Genomic DNA, 27811 nt, shown 5'->3' on the forward strand with positions numbered 1-27811 from the left:
CATTATAATGTGGAGTGCATGGCTCACAAAGTCAAAGTGTTTGTGAGTGTGGTGCTGACTGTGGAAGGGGTTAGGGCGTCCAAACATTACAATCCAGTCATCCCCAGCCCCCCTGTGCAATTTTCACGGAGGCTGGGTTTCATCAGGTTTTGTATTTCAGACCTATTGATTATCTGCAGTGAGGGGGGCACTGTGACAAAACCTCAGCAGGAGTTCTCCATCTGCAATAAGCCACGTGCCAAACACAGGCTCACGCACACACACATTTGGTCTACTGTGTTATTGCTTCCCTGGTTATGAAAGACAGGAATATGCTTACTAATAAATCTCATGCTGGCATTGCTTCTTTTATGGGATTATCCAATCTGCTGTGAATCAACAAAATCATTTGCAGCTTTATCTCAGCACACATGTAGCATTTAAAGATGTCCTTCCTCTATAATGTTTCATTTGAAGGTTGCAATCGGTTATAGCAGATCAATTCACCTCTTGCCCAGTGTCTGTAGTCCTCCCTTCCTAATCGATTCGTATCTCCCTGACCTTTGTGTCTCCTGTAGACAACACTGAGACATGCAGGGACAAACATGAAGGAAAACAGCACGTAGTGTGTTACTGGCCAGACTATTGGGCACACAAATTATAAAGAGTCGAATTAAAGTTAATGTTTTCTGCTCTTAATTATTAATTTTGAACCGCCGAGGACCTCAGATGAAGATGAGAAGACCTTACCCTCAGTTGGGTAGCAACACCGCCATTTAATAGTTGGACGGAACGCGGCCGCCATCTTGTGGCGGGAAGAGGAACCGCTACCTAGGCGTATACGTCACTGCCGCAAAAAAAGCACAGAGCGGCCGCTACGCTTTACGGCAGTTTGTGATTTAAAAATTTAGACATGGCAGCCTCGTTGATTTGCAGCGAAACTCAAAGCAGGTAAATAACAGCTCAAAATGAATGAAGTTTGCTCATGAAGACATAACCAACGGACTTACCTGTCACGTTTAAACAGCTGTCTCTCATTAGTCCAATACAAAACGACTCGTTATTCTGCATGTCATCCTCCTGTTAGCTAGTAGCTGTGTTAACTGGGATTTTTGTCTCTCCCAGGGTGAGTTCAGTGCTAAACAGAGATGTGAAGCAGTACGGGAAGAAGTACATGTTTGACTGCAACGAAGAGACGTGCTGGAACTCAGACCAGGTAAAACTACAGCACCATTATACATACTGTATGTATACTGTATGCAGGGGCGTATACATTCACCGGCCACTTCATTAGGTACACCTGTTAAACTGCTCGTTAACGCACATAGATGATCAGCCAATCACGTGGCAGCAACTCAGTGCATTTAGGCATGTAGACGTGGTCAGAATGACCTGCTGAAGTTCAAGCCGAGCATCAGAATGAGGAAGAAAGGTGATTTAAGTGACTTTGAATGTGGCATGGTTGTTGGTGCCAGACTGGTCTGAGTATTTCAGAAACTGCTGATCTACTGGGATTTTCACACACACACACAACCATCTCTAGGGTTTACAGAGGATGGTCCCAAAAAGAGAAAATATCCAGTGTGCTGCAGTTTTCTGGGTGACATACTTAATTATATACGTATTCCAAATAAACTATAATAAACTGTTAAAATAGTTTCATTCATAATTTCTCATTTTCTTTGGTATTTTTTTATGATATACAGATGTGCAGTGGCTAATGTCTATGTTAATGTTATACAATGTAAAGTCTCTGATTATGTGACGAGACAATATGTGCACAATGGCATGTACTGGGGCCCATCATAACTACCTTATGCTACTTACTGTATTTACTACACACTGGCGTTAATTGCCATAGTGCCCTTATTTTGGCAGTAAATATACTGGAAACTGTAGTTTCCAGTAGATTTCGTAGTTTATTACAACAGGAAGTGATAATACCTAAACTGCAACTTTAAAATGCTACTTTAATGTTTACAGTCTGTATTTAAACTTCTCACAAAATTGCAAAATGTTCTCCAAAAATATTAGTTATTATTATCTTAATGTTTATTAAGATTAGTTATCTTAATGTTTAAGCCAAATCCAACTACCTGTTACATTAAAATCCATATTTATTCCAGTACCCTTTACACTCTGCACTATTGTCTATACTGTTGATAAATTTCAGTGTCTTGAGTGTTGTGGGAGCTACTTTGAAAGCATAGCTTTGCTTCACACTTCTACTACTACTACTACAAAGCTACCAGAGGGAGAAGTCTAGCTTGGTTATCTAAAACTTATGAATTATAGTTCAAACTACTTTGTAAAAAATATCAAATTGACAAAGTGCACTAAATGATAATAAAATATAATACAGAAAAAGATGGAGGCCAGCAAATGTGACACTCGGTTTAGTTTATTACAAAAAGTGCCCACTTGTTTACAGGTCATACATAATCCAAACAAATAAAATAAAATAGCCCAATATTCATGGGAAAGTGTAGGAATGTCAGCTTTGGTTTTGTATATCATGTCAATCAGTCAGACACCAGCCTTCAGAGACTAGAGTCCATGTGGGGTTAATGCACAAAGCAGGATTACTGAGTTAGCCAGGTAACTTCTAAAATAGCAGGCAACAACTTCTCTGAACATTTGGTTATAAAAGGCAATAAATACTTATGACTAACTGTTGTCAAGGGGGGTTAAATTAAGCAATGAAAAAAAATCCTCATTTTATGGCCCAAAAAAGGTCTGCTAGTTTAATCACATGGAGTTCACTACTCTTCAACACTATATAAATCTGTACATGGTAGTCAAATATTAGTTTGTCTTGTTTAACTTTGTTGTCCTTGTTTTTGATTTTTTGGCTGTTATATCTATTTCTGTGCAAGTACACTGAAAGTGCACACTTACTTCGCCAATAAAGCAGTTCTGATTTAGTTATCTGAGATGGTCCTGAATCTTTCACCACATTTTGTTTTAATATTTTGCAGCTTTGAGGTGTTTTTTTAGCTGTTTTTTTTTTTCATGCATTGCATAATGGGAGACTAGTGTACACTCGAGAATGGTGAATATAGTTCTGTTTTAGGAGTAGTATTACAAAAGTGGGAAAAAGACCACAGATTTATTTTGTGGTTGCAAAAGTTATTTTGATAATACTTTTTTGAGTGAAGTAACTAGTATAAATGAGGTTATGGAAACTAAAATGAGAGTTGATGTAAATAATTGTAACTCATTTTTGAATGCAAATTTCTCTGTTGAAGAGGTAAAAAATGTTGTGGATAAATGCAAACGGAAAAAAAGCCTCTGGAATTGATGAAATTTCGAATGAAATGTTGAACTTGTAGACCATCTTGAGAGGACAGGTTTGCTTGTAGATGAACAAAACGGATTTAGACAATCCAGAGCATGTATTGATCATATATATATGCAGTAACTTCCATTATACATGCAAGAATTAAGTTGAATAAGTCCACTTTTGTTTGCTTTATTGATTTTAAAAAGGCTTTCGACTGGATTAATAGGGAACTTCTTCAGTATAGGTTGTTAAATTCTGGTGTTAATGGAAAGTTTTATTATGCCATCAAGTCTCTTTATCAAGCACCTGTTGCCTGTGTTCAGGTTAATGAATATACAACTGGATGGTTTCCTCAAAAATTTGGTGTGAAGCAGGGAGATGTTTTGTCTCCAACATTGTTCTCCATTTATGTAAATGATTTAGCTCTTCAAATTAAAGCATGTAAGTTGGGAGTTAAAGTTGAAGATCAAACTGTAGGAATATTATTATATGCGGATGACGTAGTTTTAATGGCGGAACACGAAACAGATCTGCAGTTTATGCTGAACATTGTGGTGGAATGGTGCTGGAAATGGAGACTGGTGGTTAATGAAGATAAAACACAAATAGTACACTTTAGGCGAAAATCGCTGTCTAGAAGTCCAGTTGTTTTTAATCTTGGTTCAATAGTGCTGTTATATACTGATCAATATAAATATCTTGGTATGACACTGGATGAGCACATGACATTTAGAGATGCTGTTAGTGTGTTATCTCAGTCAGCAGGTAGAGCCTTGGGATCTGTGCTTAATAAAGTCAAATACTGTGGTAATCTGGGATTTCATACTTATACACAGCTCTACAGTTCATGTGTTTGTCCTGTGTCTGATTATGCTTCTGGTGTTTGGGGTTTCCGGGAGTACAAGTAATACTGTGCACTATAGAGCTATTCGATCTTTTTTAGGAGTGCATAAATTAACTTCAGTTTAAGCTATTTGTGGAGATATGGGATGGGAACCTCCAAACATCAGACATAAATGTGAAATGCTTCGACTGTGGAATAGACTTGTAAGGATGTCAGATCAGAGACTCACTAAAAAGATTTTTATCTGGGACATTTTACATGGTCATCCCTGGGCTAACGAGATGAAATCCTTATTTAATTTGAATGATTTTTCATTTATCTTTCATAACAGGTTACTTTGTAATATTCGGGAGTTAAAGAATAATATGTTTCTCAAGTATAAGGAAAAGTGGTCTGTCGATATATGGTATAAACCAAAATTACGAACTTACTGTCTCATAAAAAACTGTTATGATGTTGAAATGTATGTGAAGTATAACTTAAACAAAAGACAAAGATCATTATGTGCACAGTTACGTTCAGGAACATTACCCTTGGCTTTAGAGACCGGCAGGTTTAATGCCATTCCAGAGGAGGACAGACTTTGTCAGGTGTGTGAGCTCGGTGAAATTGAGAGTGAGGTCCATTTTCTGCTTTACTGTCTTGTTTATGAGGACTTGAGGGATGTACTTTTTATTAAAATGTCCTCTATTTATGCTGATTTCTTTTGGCTGGACGAGTATGAGAAACTTGAGTTGTGTTTTAGAAAGGGAATCTTTTTTGTTGCAGATTTTATTTGTAAAGCGTGGGAGAGAAGGCAGAATATTCTGTTTAAAGTCTGAGCCGTAAAAGGGGCTGTAATTATGTATGAAATGAAAAAAATAATAATAATAATAATGTACACTGCAACTGTACTTTTTTTTGGTGTCTTATAAACCCATGAGGGTTGGGCACTTTGTGCATGACACGTAAATAAAAATAATCAATCAATGTACATCAGCAGCACAAACAAAAATTAAGTGCTCTCTATTATGCATACCAAGGGGTTGTAATGGTATGACATTTTCACGGTACGGTATTACATAATTATTCTAAGCATTATTATTATCAAATATATAAACATCAGATATATACTCAGGTTTTTTGTTGAACAAACACTTAATTGCTATAATTGAAACTTGAAAACATCTTTTCATCAATGTGTCAAAAGTCTCAATTTAGAAATTACTGAAGAAAAAGGTAAGATTCTCTGTCTGGTTGCATTTTTTTTTTCAATATTATAAATAAACAAATGCACACTGTATCTTAACCATCGACTTTCATACCATGGTACACTTTGAAACCCTTATACTGACTAACATTTAGTCAAATTTCCAGTGAACACACCACATATTCACACCCTACTTACAGTTCCTTTGTGGTATAGAACAGAGATGAACCTGAATGTTACACTGTACACTTCACAGTGAGTCATCAGCAGCTTGTCTCTGACAGGGTGAATGTCAGTGGGTGTCTCTGGAGTTCCCCCAGTCTGTCAAGGTGTTGGAGTTGAAAGTCCAGTTCCAGGGAGGCTTCTCAGCAAAAACATGCAGACTACACGGTAAAACTCAGCCATTACATTTTCCAGCTGTAAGCCTCAGCGCAAATTGTTTCCTGATGTGATTATCCATCGCCGACTCATTTTGGTGTTTCCTATTGCAGACGAGATGTTAGGTGTGACAAGATGAGGCAAATTAATTTCCACTTGTGCTTTCTGCAGGTTGCCCAAAAGATGGAGCCTTTACAGAGATCTGCCAGTTTTACCCAGAGGACGACAACTCTCTTCAGATATCCTTCAACTATTCGGCATCTGACAGTGGAGATTTAATTGATAATAATAAGGATTTTTAATTCAATGCCAAATTGGGGAGCAACATTTTAAAATGGCGAACTGTATATGTTATACAACATCATTATTTACCTGTGCTCAAGGTAGCTATACATTTTACATTTAACTCTGCAGTCAGCTGCATTAATATTAATTTAAAACCAGTGACGTGAGCCATAAATATTTTCACGAGATATCTGCTGTAGTACAATAAAATTCAGCCTGTCAGTCTACACTGAGGTTATTACATCAGCTGAAGCTCTACCTGTCACTCTAGGAACACAGTGTTTCCTGTTAGCGTCCTATCTGGCTCATAATAAGTATCAGACAATATTTTCCTGCACATGTTTTCATTACTGCCATGCTTATCTTTTCCTTAACTCCACACCCACAGCTTTCCCATACAGGAGGCCCCTGCAGTGGACAAAGTAAAAATAATGTTTGAGAATAGTGCCGACTTTTTCGGGAGGATTATTGTTTATTCCTTGGACGTCCTCGGGGAGAAAGCCTCATGACCATTTTTTAAAATGCTCTCGTGAGAGAGGAAGTGACTCCTGAGTACAGGACGCAGGATGGTGTGGTGGCACTTGGGAAACATGTCATCTGCTCTGCCACCTCATGAACTGATGTGTATGTGGCCTTTTTTGGTATGGAGGCTTTCAGGGATCTGTCAAGCCATCTCACTTGTCATTGCTCAAACACAGAAGGCTTTGCATGGAGTCTGGTTGAGTTTTAATTGCAGATGTAACGGGTTTCTTGTGATTATAAAAGCACTTGTAATCATACTCTACGCTTGTATTGTGCCTTTGAGTTGAAGCACCATTCCAGTGGAACACACAGTATAAAAATATTTTTTATTAAAACATGTTTACAATCCTTTTTTGCTGTCCTTCAGCCAAACAAAATAATTTCTGCTGCTCAACGTTGCATTACAAGTTTTTGTACACTGTAATACATACAATGTAATGCATTAATGGAATAAACCATTTCTAAAAAAACATGTAGTTTACCCAGTGTTAATGTCACTGCATATGAACCAGTCTATTACAATGACTTGTTATAGTGACAGACATCTCAGTCATCTCACCACCGGTGACAGCTGGTCGTAGATCTGAGATCAGCTGCGTCAGAGCGTCCTAGTGTCATGTGGGTGGCTTGTAGAGTTTCAGAATATGGTCCTCCAACACTTTCTGAACTGGGAAACAAAAGAAATGAAAATGTTAACTCAGCATTTTTTACAGCAGCCTCATAAAAGAATGTATTTGTTAGGTATAAGACAATACATACTCTTTTTGTGTCCAAGGGCAACAGCTAAGGCCATCGGACTGTAGCCAGAGTCAGACTCAATGGTCATGTCTGCTCCTTTGGCTTAAAGAACATAGAGTAATATTAATTAATAAAGCATTCAAACAGAATGAATCATGACTTTAGATCAGGGGTGTCAAACTCAGTTTAGTTCAGGGGCCACATACAGTTCAGTTTGATCTCAACAACCCCTTCAAATTTTTCCTTTTTTTAGTGTAAAGAAAATCATTCCGAAAACGTTCATCCATTTACAAATAAATGATGAACAGCCTGCGATACTCTAAGAAAAATATATGCAAATTCAACAGTTTGTCATTTTTATCACATTCAATCAGTCTAATACTCTTTCATTATATGTGATTTTTTTTTTTTATAATTTCCCACATAAGTGGAAGCTATTAAAGAAGTAGGTTAAGTCATTCCCTGCCTTATAAACCATTTACAATCTAAAGTTTTGTCAGTGCCTCAGCAGCAGGGTTCCACTAATATTGTTTTAAGACAGGCATCATGCAGATTCTTTTGGACTGAAGCTGCTGGTTGACAACATTTTGCAAAATGTTCACTATCTTTAAATCTGACCACAGAAAGTATTCATTGTTTTTCCAGAGAACTGTATTTTGGTCAGGATGGAAAAGCCTCTGAGGCAGCATTTTACATCAAGTATCTACTCGCTGTTTTTGTTTTTTGTTTTTTTTGGTAAATATGTTTTATTGATTTTCAATGTTTTTAATCCCACAACAAAAATACAAAAAATGTATATTTGACATCAATTCAGTCATTCCTCTCCTGACTTTTACTATACTCAAGCAAATGTAGAAAGAAAGAGGAGGAAAGGAAATAAAAAAGAAAACATCTGTAGGTGCTACATTTATAGGTACCACCTTATTCTTTATCGTGGGGGTCCTGTAGCGAATCAAAAAACGTCCAAAAAGGGACTCCATGTCTTAATAAAGGTTTGAGAGGACCCTTTGAGTGTGTATTGATTTTCTCTAACTTTAAGAAATATATGACATCCCTGACCCAATGAGAAAAGGATGGGGGAGCATGTTGCTTCCAGTTTAGAAGGATCAAACGTCTTGCCAGGAGAGTGGTGAAAGCTTTAACCCCGTGGGCTTTTATTATGTGGTAAGACAGCATGGGATTCCTTCAAAGTTAGACCAAGAAGTGCACAGACTAGGTTGGGGTCCAACTGGGTTTCAAACATCTCACTGAAGGCTTTAAAAATACTTATCCAGAGGGTGGAGAGGTTTGGACATAACCAATACATAAGCATTAAGTCTGCTGACTGGCCTCTACATCGAGAGCATCAATATTAAGTGTGCAAAGTCATCTAGAGGACCACATTGGACCCTTTGGCAGGCCGGTTCTAGCCCCTGGACCATATGTTTGACACCCCTGCCTTAGATCATAAATATGCATTGTACCTAGGAGTGCCTCCACACACTTGATGTGGTTCCCTCGGACAGCATAGAGAAGAGGAGTTCCACCGTTCTGAGAAAGAAATACAAGAATGTTAAGTAAAAACCAAAACAAATGTACTTAGATGTGTAATAGACGTTTTCAACCATCTTAACATTGTGTGTTGGTTTGCCATAACTAATTTATCTGATGAACTTGTGATGACATGTCAGACATAAAGAAAGTCATGATGTACCCAGTCATAGGTGTTAATGTCTACTCCATGTCTGAGGAGAGACTCAACAATGTCCACGTAACCTCCAGAGCTGGCCAGTGTCAGAGCGCTCTCCCGCTCCCTCGCTATTGTTTTGGGGTCTGCGCCCTGAAAAAAAAAAGAAAACCCATATATAACAGTTAGGTAGTGCATTTTGTCTACATGTGTGCAAGTCTTTGTGCACAGCAGCTGCTTACTTCTTTTTTCTAATATCTTTTATTGAGCAGATGGAATCCACATGTAGCCCACATCTGCATTTAAGGCTCATTTTTCTATTTACAGTTGTGCATGGTATCCTGACATTAATAATAGATCAAGTGTTGCAACAGGTACAAAGGTAAATATGAATAAGGCAGTAAAAAATAAAGTGCAATTACATCAACATGAAATAATAAAAAAGAGAACAATAACAAGCTGACCATTATCCCCACAATCACAGGTCAGCAGTCGCTTACTTCTAACCTTTTCCAAGAGAAAATCCACCATTGCTTTTTCTCCAAACGCTGCTGCCCACATGAGAGGCGTGAAACCCCGCTCGTCCTGTTTGCTGAGCAGTGAGCTGTCTGCAACATAAAGCAGGAGTTTTGTTCAATTCAATGTCAGACAGTGTAAAACTTCAATTAAAAGCCAAGTCCCAATTAAACACCTAATCTCTTTTACTAGCCCAGTGTGGCTACACATTTTGACAAATAAAGGCCTGTCTCGATTAGACGCCTGGTCTGGTTGTCTAGCATTTATTTGGATGTTGTTGGCTACCTCAAATTATGAGTTATCCTGTAAGTTATTCATATTCCTTTAGTCCATAAGGGTCCTCAGATCAAAAGAATAAAAAGGGTTTTTCATAAAGATTAATCTATGTTGTGAGTATTGTTTTAACAGCAGGATAAGGTGGTGTTTTGTCGGGGTGCCGGATGCTGTCAGAGCTAGATCAAATGAATGATTCATAACTGATATATATTATCGGCAAGTAATAATCATACTGATTTAAATAAACAATGTGATTGTATTTCCTGGTCTTTGCTGAGCAACACTTTTGTGTGAAAAGACTTAAAGGCCTGCCCCAAATATAAGCCGATCGATTTCAGTGATTTAAACAAATCAATAACTAGCTATTAAGTGAAGTTTTACGATAATGTGCATCCTGTTATCCTGCTCTGACACAGATTCCTCACCTTTACTCAGGTGTGCAGCCACTTGTGAAACCTCGCCTTGCGCCGCCAGCTGGTGTATGGACAGAGCTGATGGCGATAAAATTCTTATAACTCCATTATGAAAATACAATGCTTGTCAAACACACACACTTCTGTCAGCACTTCACCACCAGAGCATGTTCACCAGTACTTACAGTCTAGTGTTGCTGGGCGCACTGTAACCTCATTCCCACGCTGCTTGTTGGTCAGAGTGGTGGAGTGTATGAACAAACCCTCTTCATCCACATCCATGTTTTCTGGAGACACTAACACACACAGGTGAATCACAACCATGTCCATGTTTGTTTATTTTAACACTCCACACATCGGGTGGCAGCAGAAAAACATAACATGTAAGGAAAGTGATCACAGACTGGAAACTTGTACTAAAAGAATATATAAGAGGCACAGATACCATTGGACCTCTCATCTCTGGACTCGGAGGGACAAACATTAGCGTTAGATGGCCGATTATTTTGGCTTTCTGCAACCTCTTCATCACCTCTGGCCTCCATGATCACTGCAACATAAAACAAGACATATGCTACTAAATATTATGGTCCTACCCTCAAGAAAAAGTAGCCACAATTAGTTTATGGAGCAAATGACATCGTCCACTCACCACATCCAGCCTCACAGTCTAATCTGCGCTAACTTCCTTCTGGGCAAACTGAAAGTAAATTATCTCGAGTGGCACCGTGGGTCCCGCAGACCATCCCAGTGTGCCGAAACACATCACTTATCGCTCAGTTGATTAGCTATTTAACAAATCAATTAATTCTTTAAATAAGGAAATGTAGACACGTTTGATTCAACCCGCGTAACGCATCACAGCGCTTGGTACTCTTTGAAGGAAGAACTGATTTTTCATGATCGATATTTCCGTCCGGAACATTAACGTGTGGCACATGATAACAAAAACACGGAAGAGGCTACAATTACCTGACACAACTCGCGTATAGCACCATTGTGTTATCCGTTTCTGACTGTGATTACCAGCCGACACAATGGAGGACCAGGAGATGCAGCTGAAAGTTAGACGAGGTAATTATTAGCAAGATAAATAAAACTACAGCTCACCTCATTGTTGCCTTTCAACGCTGCAGCTAAGCTAGTTAGCACATTAGCCGCTAAGCTAACGCGATGCTAGCACTTTGTTTACTTCGCTTTTTGTCCGTGTCCCATGCTGCTGGATGTTTTCTCCATTTATTCTAACGCAAGTCGTGTTGTCTCTATATTTATTTGTAATTCTTTGACTCTGTAGTGACCGACAAATTCACGGAGAGCATGTACGTGCTGGCTAACGAGCCGTCGGTGGCTCTCTACAGACTGCAGGAACACGTCAGACGGTCGCTGCCTGAGCTGGTGCAACACAAGGTACTCAGCCTGTGTCATCATGATGGAGAGAAAAAACTGGATGTAAAGCCACTGGAAAATTAAAGAAATAGTGCAAACATACAAACATACTTGGCACAATATGGTGTAACAACATTATATCAGTGTTTGCTGCCCAGAGCATTTGGCAAGCTAATGCTATGTCCTAAGATCTGACAGTGAATGACAACTTTAGCAACTAACCCAAAAGCTGTAAAGGGTGGGGAAAAAAGTCAGAAACTGACAAGTACAACCAAACCCAATATAAATATTACAACCAAATGACACAAACATTCCTGACAGGAATATTTGTATTAAAAATCAAGCAACTGTGGATGCCACAAAATAATGGATGGCTCATATTCACTCTAATAATGTACACTGTAATCAAAACAAGACCTGCTCCTTGTTATATCTTTAAATGACATCACACACATGCCTCTGCCCTTCAATTAAAGGTCAGAAATTGCTAAATTAATTAGTTAAAACTGAGGCACTATTGAGGGTAAATAGCAGCCAGGGTAAGAGACTACAGCATGAATCGGAGGGTTTGTTTGCACCGCCATGAGTCCAGGTGAGAGAGGTGGAGGTTAACATCACCGATCAGGGTGGTTAATTGCTCCAGTTTAGTCATGAGGTGAGTTGGAAGCGAGTGCTGACACCTGTGGGGTCTGAGTCGCAAGGAGAGGGAGAGAGGAGGGAGGGTAGGAGGTATTGACCAGGTTGTTTTAAACAGAACACAAACTAACAATGAGTCAGATTTAATTGTGCTCATGAAATAAGTAATGGTACTGTAAGGAAGTGATTTTAATTCATCACGCAGCCCGTTCTCAATGTCGTATGAAGGTGTGGGAGGTATGAGGGTCCCTGTGTGTATGCAATAAGTGCATACAAGCTTGTGTGGGTGAAGATTCAACATCTAATGTGATGAAACCATATATGACTGCATTATATGACTGGAGTAAATCATTTTTGTTTGTTTGGGTTTTTTAAGAAATGATATGTAACACATGAAATGTACTGTATTCAGAACCATGCTCACTCAATAAAAGAAAAACAGGTATTTAAAAAAAAAGTGAGGCACATAATAGTAAAGAAGTAACATGAATTCTGCTTGAACTTGTATTTTCTGTAATTGTGTTTGGGGGCTGTTATTACTCTCTGACGTCTTTTCAAGCATCAGAAGCTTTTGTGGTAGTTGTTTCAGTTGTCACCCAGGGTATCTGTATGTCCTTAAGAAGTCTTAAATTCAATTTTATAAATATTGGACCTTAAAAGTCATTAAATAGTCTTAAATTTGAATTTGTGAGGTCTCAGTTGCCACAAATATATTATCTAATTTCATCCATCCATCCTTTAATTTCTGTAAGACAAAAGCTCCTCTGCGCCGTGAAAGTCCACATATCTAATGTTACAAATCTTTAAACCTACCACTGAACCTAATTCTGTCCTTTTAGTTTATACTTGTACTTACCAGTTGGCCAAATGTAGATCTACTTAACTCACTCCAATAACCACATTCCTACAGAAAACCTACCTCTGCACCAGACTACATATATACTACTTACTTTTTTAATTACCTGCAATGCTTGAATAAAAAAAACATGATTTGTCCAAAACTCAGTCTTAAATTTGGTTAAAATTATCTTGAAAAAGTCTTTAAAAGGCATTAAATTTAAGTGTCTGACACCCTGCATCCTCTTGAAGGCACAACATTAGTCTTAAAGAGCGTGTGTTTCGTGGTAAAACACATTGCTTTGCTGTCAACAGCTGTGGACAGCAACTGCTAGTATAATGTGGTTTTCTCCTGAATATTTAATTGATGTGTTTTCTCTCACACAGACGGACATGCAGAGCTGGGAGGAGCAGAGTCAAGGTGCCATCTACACTGTAGAGTACGCATGCAGGTGAGCAGAAGCATAGACAAAAATATTTGCACAGCCCCACTACCATGTCATGGCTGTAAACACTTTCATTGATCTGTTGTTTTTCGCAGCGCCGTGAAGAGCATGACGAACAGCAGCATGTATTTCAAAAACATTGACAGCCTCCTCCGTCAGGCCATCAGCATGAAGGAGCAGATTAGCAGCTCTCAAGGACGCAGGTAGGAGGCAGCAGTGAATACGCTGACTGAGACACGGTGATGATGTTCAAAGTGTGGAGGGGTGAAACATGAAAGAAGGTCATCTGATAAAAAGCAACAGAATGTGAAAATTTAGATGCACAGCTACACATGTCAAGCAAAGTTCTCAGTGGCTGTTATCTGACTCAACTTTTCTATAGATGACACATGTTTATAGCTGCTTCAAAGTGTAAGCCCTCCAGCACTGCAGTGCCTGCGGGTATGACATTTGAAAGGTTAAGTGTGACATAAGTACTATAACTCTGCAAAACTCAGTGCTTTTATCTCTTGAGTTTTTCAGTAATATGAGTGTTTGCGAAAATTCTTGAGTCATGTGGAGGAGGGATGGTCGTCATTGCAGCTGGTTTTTATGTACAGTTAACTTTCCAAACATTGACATACTTTATTTTGTCAATATTTAAACACACCCCTACACAATGTGTCAAAGATCCACTTTAACGTTTACTAAATCTCTTTCAATAATTGACTTATTTAAGGGTAAAATAAGAGACATAAATGACTCAATGTCTGGAGTTTTGTCATGTTTGCATCCATTCTTTGCTCCACGTCACATCTTTAACCTTTGTTTTTTTTATTGTTTTGGGACATCAGCTAATACAGCTTGTTTTTACCTTTCTGTTCATGCCACTTTATCACCTCAATAACTGCAAAATATTTATCAGACCTGTGCTAAACTCTTTTGTAGTTACTGGGAGCTTCATGTTTTCTGTTTTATTTGCCTGTGCTTATTATAATTTTTGTTTCCCACTGACCCTTGCATGAAGCTTACATGACGTGACCCCCTCTCCCAGTCCCCCTGTCTCTGCTGCACATGCCCCCACCACTTCCTCATGACCTCTAGACAGAGGTGTCCAAGGTTAGTATTTTCTCCAGACATGATATAATCACATTCAGGCCTGTATACTGACGAAACTGTTTGTTTGTTTGTTTGTTTTCAGGTATTGAATGTGTATTTAAATGCCATTTGAAGTTTACAGGTGTTTGTGAACATTCTTTTAATGTCTTTTGTCAAAAAACATCCTACATTCAAACTGAATTATATTTTCTAAAGGTCATTAATTTATACTTGTTGTGGCATAATTTTGAACATTTAACAAAACACATTATGCACAAATATTTGGCAAAAAGCCACCATATACAGCAAAGTAAAGTATTCACATTATTACATTGAAAGCTATACATTTGTGATACTTGGGCGACACTGGTGTGTATAGTGAAATTTAAATCAAGCTCATTCATTTAAAAAAAAACAATACAAATTATACAAAAGCTGTGCTCAATTTGTTTTTCATTTTGTTTTTTAAAATGCTTTACAATCTGAATAGAAGAAATCATTCGATGAAGGTGAAAACTTGAGTATGTTTTTCAATCTGTGTCCCATGTCGTCCTCGTTCAGTCAGGATAAAAACATACAAACTGAAAGTTCTTCGTCTGTTTAAGATGACACTTGTGTTAGCAGTCCTCTTGTGATGCTTAAAGGTCATCAGTGTCTTTAACCACAAGCTCAGCTTCCTATAAGTCACACAAGAGTAGAGTCTTTTGCGGAAATTCCTGACTTGCGTGCAAGGACGCTCCTCATCTCATTGTTTACCCCGTTCCAGGGTTTAGTCTGGGCCTGCAGTAAACCAGATTCAGTAGACAGGGTCCTGTGCATTCGTGGACAACTGCCGCCGCTGCTGTAGCCGTCTTTATCACTAGCGTGGCCTTGGGAGCCTGTGGCAGAGGAGTACTGCTGTTGCTGGTATTGCTGCTGCCGGTAGGGGATCGGATGCTGGAGGTGAGACTGGGTTCGGTGCATGCGCGGCTTGTCCACGCCGATTTTGAGCTCGCAGTGTCGGGACACGGGAGTGGTGCTGCTTCCGTGGTCGTTCTGGTAGAGGGTGTCGAGGTGGTCGAGGTGGTCGCCGTGATAGCGCTTGGCAGTATGAGAAGCTTTGACCAGAGAGTGGATCACAAAGACCAGTAGGATTAAGATCCCAGAGGAGAGGACGCAAGCGCTTGCAATACCTGTCTCCACCTCAAATATGAGCAGCATGAAGATGGACATGGCTGCAAAGAGAGAGAAAAAGAGAGAATTCATATACACAGAAACACTTAATGACCAGCAAACGATGTTCATCTGTCTAATAACTTCACTTTACTTGTATCTAGGTTTACTGCACGATTATTTTCACATTCCTTTTTCAACATCACAGCAATGGATGCTTTACAAAAAAATCTCATTGTGTTGAAATGTCAGATAAAGGCTAGCTATTCTTAGCTGAGCTGTTCTATGTTTATCTCCAGGAAAAGGACCATGGACTCAGGCATGCTAAAGGAAGGGGGAGAAAAGCACGGCTCTGGGATGTGACGCGACTTCGTGAGCTGGCGGTGTTGTTCCTACAGTCCCTCGCTCCGCTACGTCTTGATTGAGGCCGGAGCGGGGTCACAAGGGCGACACCTCCTCATCACAATGGAGTGACTGCCTCCAGTGACCTCCCCCAGTACAAGCTGCTCAGTGGAACAGAGCGCCACAGCGCTGCCAGGTTCAGCATTAAAAACACTTAAGTCATGGACGCTGCTCAAAGAATGCATTGTTCTCGTGGACTCGCTGGACGGACCGGGGAGAGAGCAGTCGTGCTGGTTGTGCCTCTACTGTTGAAAATCAACTGCAGCACCAATGTTTTGGACTCTAGTTTTCAGGGTTTTGTGAGTTTATTGTTAAACGATTAAGACTAAAAAGTACCCTGCATGCAAATTATAAAAGCTTAACACACCTACAGAAGGAATGCAGCAACAGGTGCCCAGTTCTTCTCTTTATTTCAGAGTTAAATATATGAGACGCCAGATTGAGCAACATGTTTTGAAAAGAAAATTGAGCTACTGTTCTCACCTGCCAAGTAGACAGAGACCCCGAGACAGAACAGTCCGATAGCCACGTGTCGCACAGCTCTGCTATCCAAAAGGAACCAGTCTGCTCTGTAGGAACAAATGTCACATGTTCATGTTTACACTTTAACACTGCTGCTCAATGAAGATGATTTTCTGCAACATAATTTCTGTGTTGACTATTTTCTTTCGTCTTTTAATTTCCCCCCTAATAAGTTTGCATATCAGAACTCTGTGTACCCAAACACTTGATCACTGATTATCTGGGTAAGTGCAAGATATTTTGTAAAGCTCATTATTATTCACATTTTCTTGGAATGTCCCCTCTGTCAGTGGGGAGGTCCCGGGGTGTGCTGTTGGATTTGTAAACCAACGTGGGAAAGGGCCAGCTAGAGGCCGTGCGCTGGGTGCATAATGAGAGGAAGGCCATTGTTTAGATGGGATTCATAGGGGTTGAGGGGTGGGGGTTGGCCGGCAGCATTGCAGCACGGGCCTCTGCACTCTGACACATAAGGAAGGCCCTTTTATGCTTCTGAAACTGTGTTTTCTTTTAATGAAACTTAATGCAGTCGACCAGGATCTGCTGTGGTTTACCAAGAACAATTAAAGAAGGTTGTGTGGGCATAGGAAGAAACACAAACTAAATACATAACATGTTTTTTTTTCCACTTATAGCAACAGTGTTGAACAGTGTGAGACCAGAGAGTATGTGCCTATGTAGAACGCAGCACAATACAGTGCTGCAAAACAGAGGGCATTGATTACATTCTTGGGTTTATTTGAGGCTGTTCTTCGTGCTGGTTTTGTTTTGCTCTGCCTTATATTGAAAGTTTACTTATTTACATATATGGACAAATATACCACAAACTGCAGCCTTAAATATTAAAGGTTAAAAATTGGAGAAGTTGAATTAACATCAGCTTAGTGTCAAGAAATGTTCAAAACAAGTTTGCCCCTTGTAGGATTTATTACATTGTATTGGATTGTATTACATAACATGAAGGGTGGGGGTTTTCCCGGTCATTTATTGTACCAAAACAAGTAGTTAAAGTGAAATTAGACAGTGTTTGCTTCACAGTGACACTTCAGTACAGGGGAGACTGGGGGTGAATGGCACACTTTTCACTCTGTCGTATCTCTCTGGCATAATTTATGTTAAAATATGCTAACCAGCAGCAAATAAAAGGATACAGTCTCAGCTATGAATACATGTGTTTTAATGTACAAAAATGTTTTCCAAAGTTTGGTGATTTGTGATTGAAGTCATGATGTGCATTTACGCCAACCTGCCCCATCAGGGGGTTGGTGAGCACAGTGTTAAAATGTCATAGTTTCAATAAAATGAAGCTATCTATGAAACAATCCAAACAGGACCAGACAACATGGTCATTTAATTTAATATCTGCCCATTTGTTTTAATCAAACACCATTTTTAAGCAATTTATTTGAAGGAAGATCGAATTACTTTTGTCACTGACAATTCAAAATAAAACAATAAATGTGTTTTTTATCATTCAACATACTTTAATTCACTCAAAATACAGCTACAGCTGTTAATTTTACAATTGCTACCCAGCCCCACTCTGATTTGACTCAACTTTGTGACAAAGTTATGTCCGTCAGCGACCATCACTCATCACAAATTTACAAATCTTACATCAAAATGTAGCTGATTCCTTTGTCTATTAACTAGAAATAACAGTTTTTCAATATCTTTATCTAACACAGATTTATAATACATCTAGTCCACAGGCCACTTTTTCCCTTTGATAGCTTACTATAAAACTGAAACGTCACCCTCACCAAAAAAGTTAGTGACTGTCAGATGTTTTAACGCATTCATACTTATAGGCTGTTCCACAATGGTACAATGTTGTGTGAGAGTAAGGTTCAGGGAAAGTTTTTCAATTTCTTTTAAACTTTAAGGTTTTTGAAAATTTACCATGAGTGTTATGTTGAATTTTCTAAACATTTAAAACTGTAGCCCTCTTTTTTTCATTTCTCACCATCATGGTTCTGTGTTGCTTTAAGGTCATGCACCCAGACGTTTACCTAAAGGTATATTTATTGAAATTTTCTTTAAATATGTTTACTTGTTCTATTATATGACAAAAAAACATTGCAAACATTTTTTTGTTTTACCAACTGGCATCATAATGCTTCCCATAGAGGGTTAACATAGTAGATGGGTGTGGGTGAAGAAAGCAGGGGCATTGTAATGGGGGGAAAAATGGGACTGATTACCCTGGGCCCCAGTGTGGGGGCCCCTCAAAACACCTGGAAGTAAAAGTTTGGTTTTGTTTGCATTTTTTTTTTCTGATTAGTGCCATCACCACATCAAACTTGTAGGACAAATTGGTTAAAAGACTGAACTCAGAATGAAAAAAAAGTGGACACTCTTTAATAGCCCCTCTCATCTGTCAGAGGTGCAAAATGCTTTAGTCCGAGAATGCACTAGAAAATGACTAAACGCAACTAGAGCAGAGTGACTGATAGTGCTTCTGGAGCACCAACATACATTCACATATTTTGCCAAGAAAGCGAAATCAGAGTTTTAAAAAAAGTTCCAAAGGTTGCGCTAAGCCCCGTTTCCACCAAGCAGTGTGGTACAGTTCAGTTCAGTACGCTTTTTTTTTTTGTTTCTACTGTAAAAAGTTGTGGATGGTACCAATGGAACTGTTCTGTACCATCCCCATCTTTGGTCCCCCCTCTGTTGGGGTACGTAGCACACAGATCTGGTGCTACAAGGTGGAGCTGTGTGGATAAACGAGGAGGAAATACAGTGAGTGCTGGAGGAAGCACTGAGTGACAACAACCCCGCCAACATTTAAGACTACTGTTTGCAGTGGAAACGCTCTAGGGGTCTAGGTACCATGTCTGAGGGGTTACTATTGGTGCCAAAGCTACTATACTGAAAGTGTTTGGTGGAAACAGAGCTTTAGAGAGGCATGGATTGAGAGAGGAAGGGCGGGGCGCCCCACAGACACTGCTTATACGTGGGGCCCAGAATTTGGTGCTACACCCCTGGAGGAAAGCAAATATTTTGATGTTACAGTTTTGTGTCTGTGACCTGCAAAGGACCAGAAAACAGCTGTGTGCCAACCAACCCTGGTCTCCCCTACTGTTAAAGCTATAATGTAGTTTTACAGTAACTCAAGTAAATAGAGTGTTAATTGTTGAACATGTGCTAACATTAGCCGCAAAAGCTATACTGTAACTACCTGGACTGAGCAAAGGTAGTTTTATTGATTATGAATCCAACTTTTTATTATTATTATTATTTTTTTATTTATTTTTTTTTTAACTGACATAGTCTTGCTTTAAAAGTCGCTTTCTTGCATAAGGGAAGTATTTCAGATACTGCAATTACCTGTTAAGTGATTACAGGTGTGTTGAAGCCTTCAATCGTCACCCAGCCCATCAGAACTGACCGGAACTATCTGTTCCTGAACTGTTTGGATCAACAGCAGCATGATACAAGTGAGTGAAACGGCTGACAGCGCAGACGCAGGTGTGTGGTTTTTTTTAACCTGTGGTAAAAGAGGCGCGTTACATGCAGGTTAAATACCTTTCCGTGTCCTGCTCTCCTCTGCAGACCTCAGTAGAAAAGTAGCTGTGGAGCAGACACACCACCACAGAGCTTAGCTGCAGGGTGAGGGACAGCGCGGACAGCACCGTGGACACAGGCAGCAGCACGGCCCAGATATGAGCCGGGATGACCGAGGCTGTGGAGGGAGGAGACTCCTTCACTGCCGTCTGCTGAGACTGAAGCTGGAAAATCAAAATGACCGATAAAACAGACATAATGGCCGATAAAATCCCCAGTAGAGACAACACTATGAGAGACCGCTGGCTGTACTTGAGCGTCATCTTTAGGGTGTAATCTCAGCAGGTCAGAATAAAAAGTTTCCCGATCCTTTGCACACTCTTCTTCCTCCTGCGATCCTAAACTCCCCAAAAGTGCGCTGGCATCGCAGCCTGAGCAAGATGTTCCCAGTCGGTCCTGTCTGGATGAATAGTTTCCTCCCCTGCATGGATTTTTGCAGGAGTTTGCCTGTTGTGGTCGCGCGCCCCGCTGCTCAGTCTGAGCATGTGATGTGCTTTAAATCCCCAGATTAAAAACTTCGCAACAACAATGGACTTTCCTCTTGGATCCTCGGAAACAATGCGTTGACGCGCTCCTGGGAGAGGCAGAGCTCACTGACCGAGGACAATAAAACAGTGCAGCCCCATTGCAAAGTTAATAAAACTTGCCCCCTAATTAAACAGCCTTTTTATAATGTGTGGAGTCAATACACATAAATCATACTAAAAAGGGCCTACTCCAAAATAACACCTGAAATCACTGTGGATTGGATGCCATATTTCATTTCCTCCACTCATAGATTAACCCACTTCTTATGGAGTGATGCATCCTCATAAAGTGATTAAAGGATTACAAATAGCTCTCTGTAACAGGCAATTTGATTGTCTGCTGCCCACTGAAACAATGCACTTTATAAGTTAAAGCAACCTCAAGCCCAGAGAGTCTTTTCCTGTGCAAGATGACACCATGGCAGGTGTGCATTTCAGCAAACTTTTAAGGAATTTGCAGCAGCAGCAGCCACCTTAACTAACCCCTCTTCATTGTAGAATACCCCTTTTATTCTCCGTCCAGCTCCTTGGACTCTCTGAATCTAATTAACTTTTCACTAGTTGCCTTGGAAACATGCACACTTTGCCAGGGATGCATTTTTTCCCCGTTGCATCCATTTATTTCAGAATAAACAACCCTCACCTTTACTTTTATGTGCATATCGCAACCGATAAAACCAATTGCATGTCTATGTGTGTTACTTAATGGCAATAATATTTAAGATTAGCTTCATATGCTGCTAGACCACAAACACCTTGACATACTTAAAGTCTGTGGCTTGTGTTACAGAGGACTTATTGTTCTGTTAGAGGTTGGGGTTTGGTAGAGGAGGAGGAAGGGAGGTGGGGAGGTGGGGGGGGGGTGTAGTAAAGGTGTAGCCCTTATTCTGTTGAGATGTAGATAAGACTGGAGCTATAAAGGTACACAATGTGAACAATTGCTCTCACACATGTACACTGACCATGGAAGCTATTTCTGAATTCGACAGCCTCACCACATGCTCTAAAAGGGCCGTGGCTGATCTTGTCGAAAGCAGAAGTGAGAAGTTTCAGGAAAATGAAAAAAAAATGGACTTGATGCGGAAAGTTCTCAAAGGCACCTCTATCTCTGTCGTCTCCACAGCTCTGGCCTTATTTATATATTAGTAATAGTCAATAACTGTGGTTGTAATTCAGCTTCCAGTCTCCTGCTCGACGGAGCTCTCACTGTCTTTAGAGTAAATGTATGAAGAACACTTGCGTAAACACCACACTGAGGAAGATAGTGTGTAATTTCCCTGTGCTGCAGGTGATTTGCTGGCTGTATTTACAGATAGGGGTTGGCAATATTCTCTGTTGGATTGATGGGGCCCACGCAGATGAATCCTGGAGGTAAAGGCTGTAGCAGTCTGCAGGGATGTTGCTAACTATTGCATCAGATGCACAGTTTGAGTTACCTCTTGGGGATCTATAAGTGTGTGTGTTAGCGCGTATGTATCTATGTCTGTGCATTGACATGTTTTTGTGTGTGTGTGTGTGTGCGAGAGAGAAACAGAGTCGTTGTCCACACTTTCACAGATGATCTCTGCTAATAAATTTGTCGCTATATTATTTTTAGGAGTACATTGTGTCACCTCCCAAAAATAGTCAATAATGCAGCTCCAGCAGTGATTCAGCTATTACCTCTAAATATATCTAATAAGCTGACAGCATGTCTGTTTTCCATTAGTGTCTCAGCTTTGCTTTTCAGCATTTTATTCCTCCTGTTTTTCCTTTTCCTCTGACACACCATTTACTTTTATTAGTGATGCCCAGGGGGAGATAATAAAGACATATTAATAGTGGACTATGCAGCAGTTTTAACACACGGCACACAAACAAAAAAAATTGTATAAAGCAAGTGTATTAGTGGTTACTTTGCGTATTTTAATGCACAGTAAGAGAACACAATAACAGTTATAACTGTGCGATATAATGCGATCTAATACGGCAGCCTTGCTACACATACTGCCCCTCTTTGAAGCTTGTGTCAGATGTTAACAGACTATTGAGGGCTGTAACTTGTGGTGGTGGTGGTAGTGTAATAAATTTTAGCCTATTGTTACGTGTTCCTGTAACTTTGACAGACTCATAGGCCTGTATGCACAAAGGTGGACTATATTACAATTATAGTTTTGGTTCACAGCCGTAGTCAGGCTTCAGTTTAGTAACCAAATCAAACTGGAATTAATTTTTACTTATGTAGTCAAAACAGGAGAATTTAACCATGATGAAGGTGACAGGCTACTGAGAGACTGAAGATATAGATGTATGACACTTAATTAATCTGTAGGGATTTGGTGAATTGCCATAAGGATACTTCAGCGCACTGACTGCCTGCCTATATACAGAACTTGAACCTTCTTGCTTTGGTTTTAGGATGGTCTATTGAACCGAAAAGCCACTCTGATGTGCAGGCACATTTAATGCACCACACTGCATCTGAGTCACTCTGTACAACAGTAAATTGTTGATCCAGTGATCCAGTATTGAAAAGCACTTGATGCTCACCAGTATTAAAATGACTCAGACATTTCCTTTCAGAACACATTGATTTTTTAAATGAGGTGCAAAAGTTAGTTTTGTAACTAAGCTGCCATTTACTGCTTTAAAATCCTAATACAAGTCCCTGTGTGATTCTTCTAATTTCACACATACGGCGTGCAGCTTTATAAATCCCTGAATTTTCAGATTGTCAGAAAAAAACAATTGTTACCAAGGCTACAGCTACCCTTTCTGGAGTATGTGATAAACATAATATGTACACATGCTTTAACAAACATGCAGACATAAATACACTTACATCACCCACCTTGCCCTCCACCCCAAATAAAAGAGAGTAAAATACAGTAACATCGCTAACATCACCCCCACCCCGCTTAACACATTGCAACAACTCAAAAAATATGTATATAGGTAAATAACATAATTTTAAAAACTACAATTTTAACAAAGCTACGTGAATCTTTACACATCACTTTCTGTATGAATACGTATACACAGTATAAACACACACACACACACACACATACACACACGCATGTATTTACTGGTATCTATGACCACGCTTACCAAACACTTTGAGCATGCATGCTTCACTAAACTAAATAAAGAAAGAAGGAAAAAAAAAAAGTTTAACAGGCCTCGACCCAGGACTGACCTCTTTAGTTGCTTTTTTAAACCTCCTTCACTCGTTGCTTGAGTAATATGGTATAATTAACTATTCCAGTGAGAAATATATATAAAAATATGCTTTTTTTTCATTGCATTTGTTCTTGGATGAGGAATTGTAACCTGACCTCTCCTAACCTGTCTTGTTTCATGGTTACGTCTGTTCTGGTTAAAGGTTATTTTTGAGTACAGACAGTAACACATACGCTCCTGTATTAAATTAAAAGACAATGCAAAATTCAGTTTAAATTATTACAGATCTGGGGGAAACTGAATTCTCCTACTATTCACCATGGACATGGAACGATTTTCAGAAAGATCTAAAATTAGAAACACTTATATCCATTGGTGAATTTAAGGGCATCATGAAGAATGTGGTGACAGAGACATGTGCGTGTTTTTCTTTTGAAGCCACTTTGTTCAAATAGTTGTTGTTTTATTGTGGATTTTTGTGTTACATGTTGTATTTGTTGTGTGTTAAATGTGTTTTGACTTGGCTTCCTGCTTGAATAAAGGTTAAATGAAATAAAAAAATCAATAAATTAATAAGTAAAATCATAATTTACACAGAGAGTGTGTCTTTAGGATACAGTTTCCTGGTAATGAAACCTCTATATATAGGGACTTGAGATGAGTCTAAAGGTTGATGAGATTATTATCAGGGTAGGAAACAAGCAAAAAAGGGTCGGAATCAAGGCTTTGAGTGCACACTGTAAATACTTTGGGGCTTTTTCCTTTTGTCACCTAGGTTCAGTCACATACAGTAAGCATGCTAGCCAGTGATCTTTCCTCCTGGGCTCATAATCTCTTTCTTCTATTAAAAACAAACACTAAATTAAACACTTTACAGTCTCATTTTAAACACCAGTCACTCGTCACGTCTGCTACTTATTTTCCTCTTGACTTAGAGAAGGTTTTTACATTACTCACAACATGAGGTAATAATAGTGAAGAAGAAGAAATTGTGTCATAAGAGTATTTTAGTTTCTTGGTTAGAGATTTCTCGGTTAAGGTTAGGAAAAAAAATTGTGGTTCGGGTTAAAATGAAAAAAACTTCTGCCACGGCGGACTTCTCCCATGTGCGCTTTAGATGGTGGCCATAAAAATGAGTAATAGTTTAATCTTCAGTCATCACAGTTATCAGCCAGTTATATTTTATTTGCACGTTTTTATTCTGTCATGTAATGTCACTATAAACACCAGAGATAGTCACCTTTGTCTGGAGGTCATTTTTGCAAATGAAAGAAGGACAGAGGCCATTTAGTAAACAGACATTAAAGGGGAAGTACGTCCATTTTCAAAATTCATGGGTGGTACGCCTATGGTCTAAGATAGTCCAAAAATGTGAAGAACTCTCTCTGAAATCCAAAAACTAGAGTGCTGAAACTCAAATTTGTGATGTCATAGGGTTTAAAGTCTGGAGCTACATTGATAATGAATTGATTAAGATGTTACAGATGACACTGAGAGCAAACAGGGGAACGTTCTGAGTATATGAGTACATTTTCTGTTTCAGAACTGAGCACATTACAATCGATAAAGCTCATCTAGGTATAAAAAAGAATAGAAACACAAAATCAGCTTCCCATTCATTGCCTATGAAGCAGCTCCGGACTTCATTCTTGATGACATCACAAGTTTGAGGCTTAATGTTCACAGGCCAGCTGTCAGAAAATACAGGCAGGGGGACAACATTTTCAAAAGTGGGCCTCTCAACCACACTCATGAGGGGAACCCTTTACATTTTTATAGGTCCTGCGTTATATATACAGTACAGGCCAAAAGTTTGGACACACCTTCTCATTCAATGCGTTTTCTTTATTTTCATGACTATTTACATTGTAGATTCTCACTGAAGGCATCAAAACTATGAATGAACACATGTGGAGTTATGTACTTAACAAAAAAAGGTGAAATAACTGAAAACATGTTTTATATTCTAGTTTCTTCAAAATAGCCACCCTTTGCTCTGATTACTGCTTTGCACACTCTTGGCATTCTCTCCATGAGCTTCAAGAGGTAGTCACCTGAAATGGTTTTCCAACAGTCTTGAAGGAGTTCCCAGAGGTGTTTAGCACTTGTTGGCCCCTTTGCCTTCACTCTGCGGTCCAGCTCACCCCAAACCATCTCGATTGGGTTCAGGTCCGGTGACTGTGGAGGCCAGGTCATCTGCCGCAGCACTCCATCACTCTCCTTCTTGGTCAAATAGCCCTTACACAGCCTGGAGGTGTGTTTGGGGTCATTGTCCTGTTGAAAAATAAATGATCGTCCAACTAAACGCAAACCGGATGGGATGGCATGTCGCTGCAGGATGCTGTGGTAGCCATGCTGGTTCAGTGTGCCTTCAATTTTGAATAAATCCCCAACAGTGTCACCAGCAAAACACCCCCACACCATCACACCTCCTCCTCCATGCTTCACAGTGGGAACCAGGCATGTGGAATCCATCCGTTCACCTTTTCTGCGTCTCACAAAGACACGGCGCTTGGAACCAAAGATCTCAAATTTGGACTCATCAGACCAAAGCACAGATTTCCACTGGTCTAATGTCCATTCCTTGTGTTTCTTGGCCCAAACAAATCTCTTCTGCTTGTTGCCTCTCCTTAGCAGTGGTTTCCTAGCAGCTATTTGACCATGAAGGCCTGATTCGCGCAGTCTCCTCTTAACAGTTGTTCTAGAGATGGGTCTGCTGCTAGAACTCTGTGTGGCATTCATCTGGTCTCTGATCTGAGCTGCTGTTAACTTGCCATTTCTGAGGCTGGTGACTCGGATGAACTTATCCTCAGAAGCAGAGGTGACTCTTGGTCTTCCTTTCCTGGGTTGGTCCTCATGTGTGCCAGTTTCGTTGTAGCGCTTGATGGTTTTTGCGACTCCACTTGGGGACACATTTAAAGTTTTTGCAATTTTCCGGACTGACTGACCTTCATTTCTTAAAGTAATGATGGCCACTTGTTTTTCTTTAGTTAGCTGATTGGTTCTTGCCATAATATGAATTTTAACAGTTGTCCAATAGGGCTGTCGGCTGTGTATTAACCTGACTTCTGCACAACACAACTGATGGTCCCAATCCCATTGATAAAGCAAGAAATTCCACTAATTAACCCTGATAAGGCACACCTGTGAAGTGGAAACCATTTCAGGTGACTACCTCTTGAAGCTCATGGAGAGAATGCCAAGAGTGTACAAAGCAGTAATCAGAGCAAAGGGTGGCTATTTTGAAGAAACTAGAATATAAAACATGTTTTCAGTTATTTCACCTTTTTTTGTTAAGTACATAACTCCACATGTGTTCATTCATAGTTTTGATGCCTTCAGTGAGAATCTACAATGTAAATAGTCATGAAAATAAAGAAAACGCATTGAATGAGAAGGTGTGTCCAAACTTTTGGCCTGTACTGTATAATCAAATTAATCATATTTCCACATGTATTTTGTACCTACTTGTACTTGTATCCACTGTGAAGACCTTGTTTTCTTATTCTGAAAAGCAGAGGTAGTCACATCAATCAATCAGTCAATCTTTATTTATAAAGCACTTTTCATACATAAATGTAGCAAAAAGTGCTTTACAAGGTCAAAGAAATGTCCCTCCAAACCCACCCCCCACACCCCCACATACACACAGCCACCCAGCCACCCACCCACACCCACCCACGCATACACCCACTCACCCACCCACATACACAGTCATGATGTAGACATAAAAACATAAAAACATGTGGCAGAGCGCAGAGCAACATGTGTGTTCTGGGCCAATGAATGACTAGAGAAAAGTAAAATCAAACACTGATTGAGGAAATTACTGCAAGGTATAAAATCATAAAATTAAATCAGGAGTGACCTTTTTTATTCTTCATTTAGGCCTATTCATTTAATCTTGAGGGCTACTTTAATTAAATATTAGTCAAATTGTGTGCAGACCTGAAACAGTGTAAAAAGCACATGGTTGTCAGCGCTCACTTTTCATACCCAGTTAGTATCAGA

The 27811-nt window shown here is 39.5% G+C and overlaps 4 protein-coding genes across 7 annotated transcripts; 2 read left to right on the forward strand and 2 right to left on the reverse strand.

Annotated features, from left to right (window-relative positions):
* The first annotated feature begins 834 nt into the window (after positions 1–834).
* Positions 835–6815, forward strand: nr2c2ap (nuclear receptor 2C2-associated protein). The gene is made up of 5 exons (XM_033621760.2): positions 835–930; positions 1105–1195; positions 5580–5685; positions 5845–5912; positions 6345–6815. Exons 1-5 carry the CDS (start codon positions 893–895, stop codon positions 6465–6467), a joined length of 426 nt encoding a protein of 141 aa, XP_033477651.2. The 5' UTR covers positions 835–892; the 3' UTR covers positions 6468–6815.
* Positions 6793–11408, reverse strand: rfxank (regulatory factor X-associated ankyrin-containing protein). Of its 3 annotated transcripts, none has more exons than XM_033621758.2 (9): positions 11200–11408; positions 10535–10639; positions 10275–10385; positions 10102–10167; positions 9392–9492; positions 8912–9037; positions 8682–8748; positions 7240–7320; positions 6793–7147 (listed from the first exon to the last, which is right to left on the reverse strand). In XM_033621758.2, exons 2-9 carry the CDS (start codon positions 10632–10634, stop codon positions 7095–7097), a joined length of 705 nt encoding a protein of 234 aa, XP_033477649.1. In that variant the 5' UTR covers positions 10635–10639; positions 11200–11408; the 3' UTR covers positions 6793–7094. The 3 variants fall into 3 exon arrangements, with proteins under 3 accessions (XP_033477649.1, XP_033477648.1, XP_033477650.1); XM_033621757.2 differs by lacking the exon at positions 11200–11408 and adding an exon at positions 10742–10977; XM_033621759.2 differs by lacking the exon at positions 11200–11408 and adding an exon at positions 10742–10882 and having other exon boundaries at positions 10275–10376.
* On the forward strand, positions 11023–16662 carry borcs8 (BLOC-1 related complex subunit 8). Of its 2 annotated transcripts, XM_033621761.2 has the most exons (6): positions 11023–11163; positions 11384–11496; positions 13336–13400; positions 13490–13597; positions 14401–14492; positions 15923–16662. In XM_033621761.2, the coding sequence occupies exons 1-5, from the start codon at positions 11127–11129 to the stop codon at positions 14468–14470; spliced, it is 393 nt and encodes a 130-aa protein (XP_033477652.1). In that variant the 5' UTR covers positions 11023–11126; the 3' UTR covers positions 14471–14492; positions 15923–16662. The 2 variants fall into 2 exon arrangements, with proteins under 2 accessions (XP_033477652.1, XP_033477654.1); XM_033621763.2 differs by lacking the exon at positions 14401–14492.
* On the reverse strand, positions 14499–20770 carry tmem221 (transmembrane protein 221). The gene is made up of 3 exons (XM_033621756.2): positions 20073–20770; positions 16509–16594; positions 14499–15685 (listed from the first exon to the last, which is right to left on the reverse strand). Exons 1-3 carry the CDS (start codon positions 20372–20374, stop codon positions 15156–15158), a joined length of 918 nt encoding a protein of 305 aa, XP_033477647.2. The 5' UTR covers positions 20375–20770; the 3' UTR covers positions 14499–15155.
* Positions 20771–27811: the final 7041 nt, after the last annotated feature.

This window comes from Epinephelus lanceolatus, chromosome 6 (assembly GCF_041903045.1).
Source record: "Epinephelus lanceolatus isolate andai-2023 chromosome 6, ASM4190304v1, whole genome shotgun sequence".
NCBI classification, from domain to species: domain Eukaryota; kingdom Metazoa; phylum Chordata; class Actinopteri; order Perciformes; family Serranidae; genus Epinephelus; species Epinephelus lanceolatus.

What these genes read in the sequence shown, in the direction of transcription:
- nr2c2ap (XM_033621760.2), top strand. Translation starts at nt 893, where the DNA reads ATGGCAGCCTCGTTGATTTGCAGCGAAACTCAAAGCAG. An exon ending in TGCAGCGAAACTCAAAGCAG is followed by an intron (nt 931 to 1,104) that starts GTAAATAACAGC and finishes TGTCTCTCCCAG; the next exon opens with GGTGAGTTCAGTGCTAAACA. An exon ending in CGTGCTGGAACTCAGACCAG is followed by an intron (nt 1,196 to 5,579) that starts GTAAAACTACAG and finishes TGTCTCTGACAG; the next exon opens with GGTGAATGTCAGTGGGTGTC.
- tmem221 (XM_033621756.2), bottom strand. Translation starts at nt 20,374, where the DNA reads ATGACGCTCAAGTACAGCCAGCGGTCTCTCATAGTGTTGTCTCTACTG. An exon ending in GGAGAGCAGGACACGGAAAG is followed by an intron (nt 16,595 to 20,072) that starts GTATTTAACCTG and finishes TTGTTCCTACAG; the next exon opens with AGCAGACTGGTTCCTTTTGG. An exon ending in GGTCTCTGTCTACTTGGCAG is followed by an intron (nt 15,686 to 16,508) that starts GTGAGAACAGTA and finishes CTCTCTTTGCAG; the next exon opens with CCATGTCCATCTTCATGCTG.
- borcs8 (XM_033621761.2), top strand. Translation starts at nt 11,127, where the DNA reads ATGGAGGACCAGGAGATGCAGCTGAAAGTTAGACGAG. An exon ending in ACTGTAGAGTACGCATGCAG is followed by an intron (nt 13,401 to 13,489) that starts GTGAGCAGAAGC and finishes TGTTTTTCGCAG; the next exon opens with CGCCGTGAAGAGCATGACGA. An exon ending in AGCAGCTCTCAAGGACGCAG is followed by an intron (nt 13,598 to 14,400) that starts GTAGGAGGCAGC and finishes CCTTGCATGAAG; the next exon opens with CTTACATGACGTGACCCCCT.
- rfxank (XM_033621758.2), bottom strand. Translation starts at nt 10,634, where the DNA reads ATGGAGGCCAGAGGTGATGAAGAGGTTGCAGAAAGCCAAAATAATCGG. An exon ending in CAGAGATGAGAGGTCCAATG is followed by an intron (nt 10,386 to 10,534) that starts GTATCTGTGCCT and finishes TGTGTGTGTTAG; the next exon opens with TGTCTCCAGAAAACATGGAT. An exon ending in TGGATTTTCTCTTGGAAAAG is followed by an intron (nt 9,038 to 9,391) that starts GTTAGAAGTAAG and finishes TTTTTTTTTCAG; the next exon opens with GGCGCAGACCCCAAAACAAT.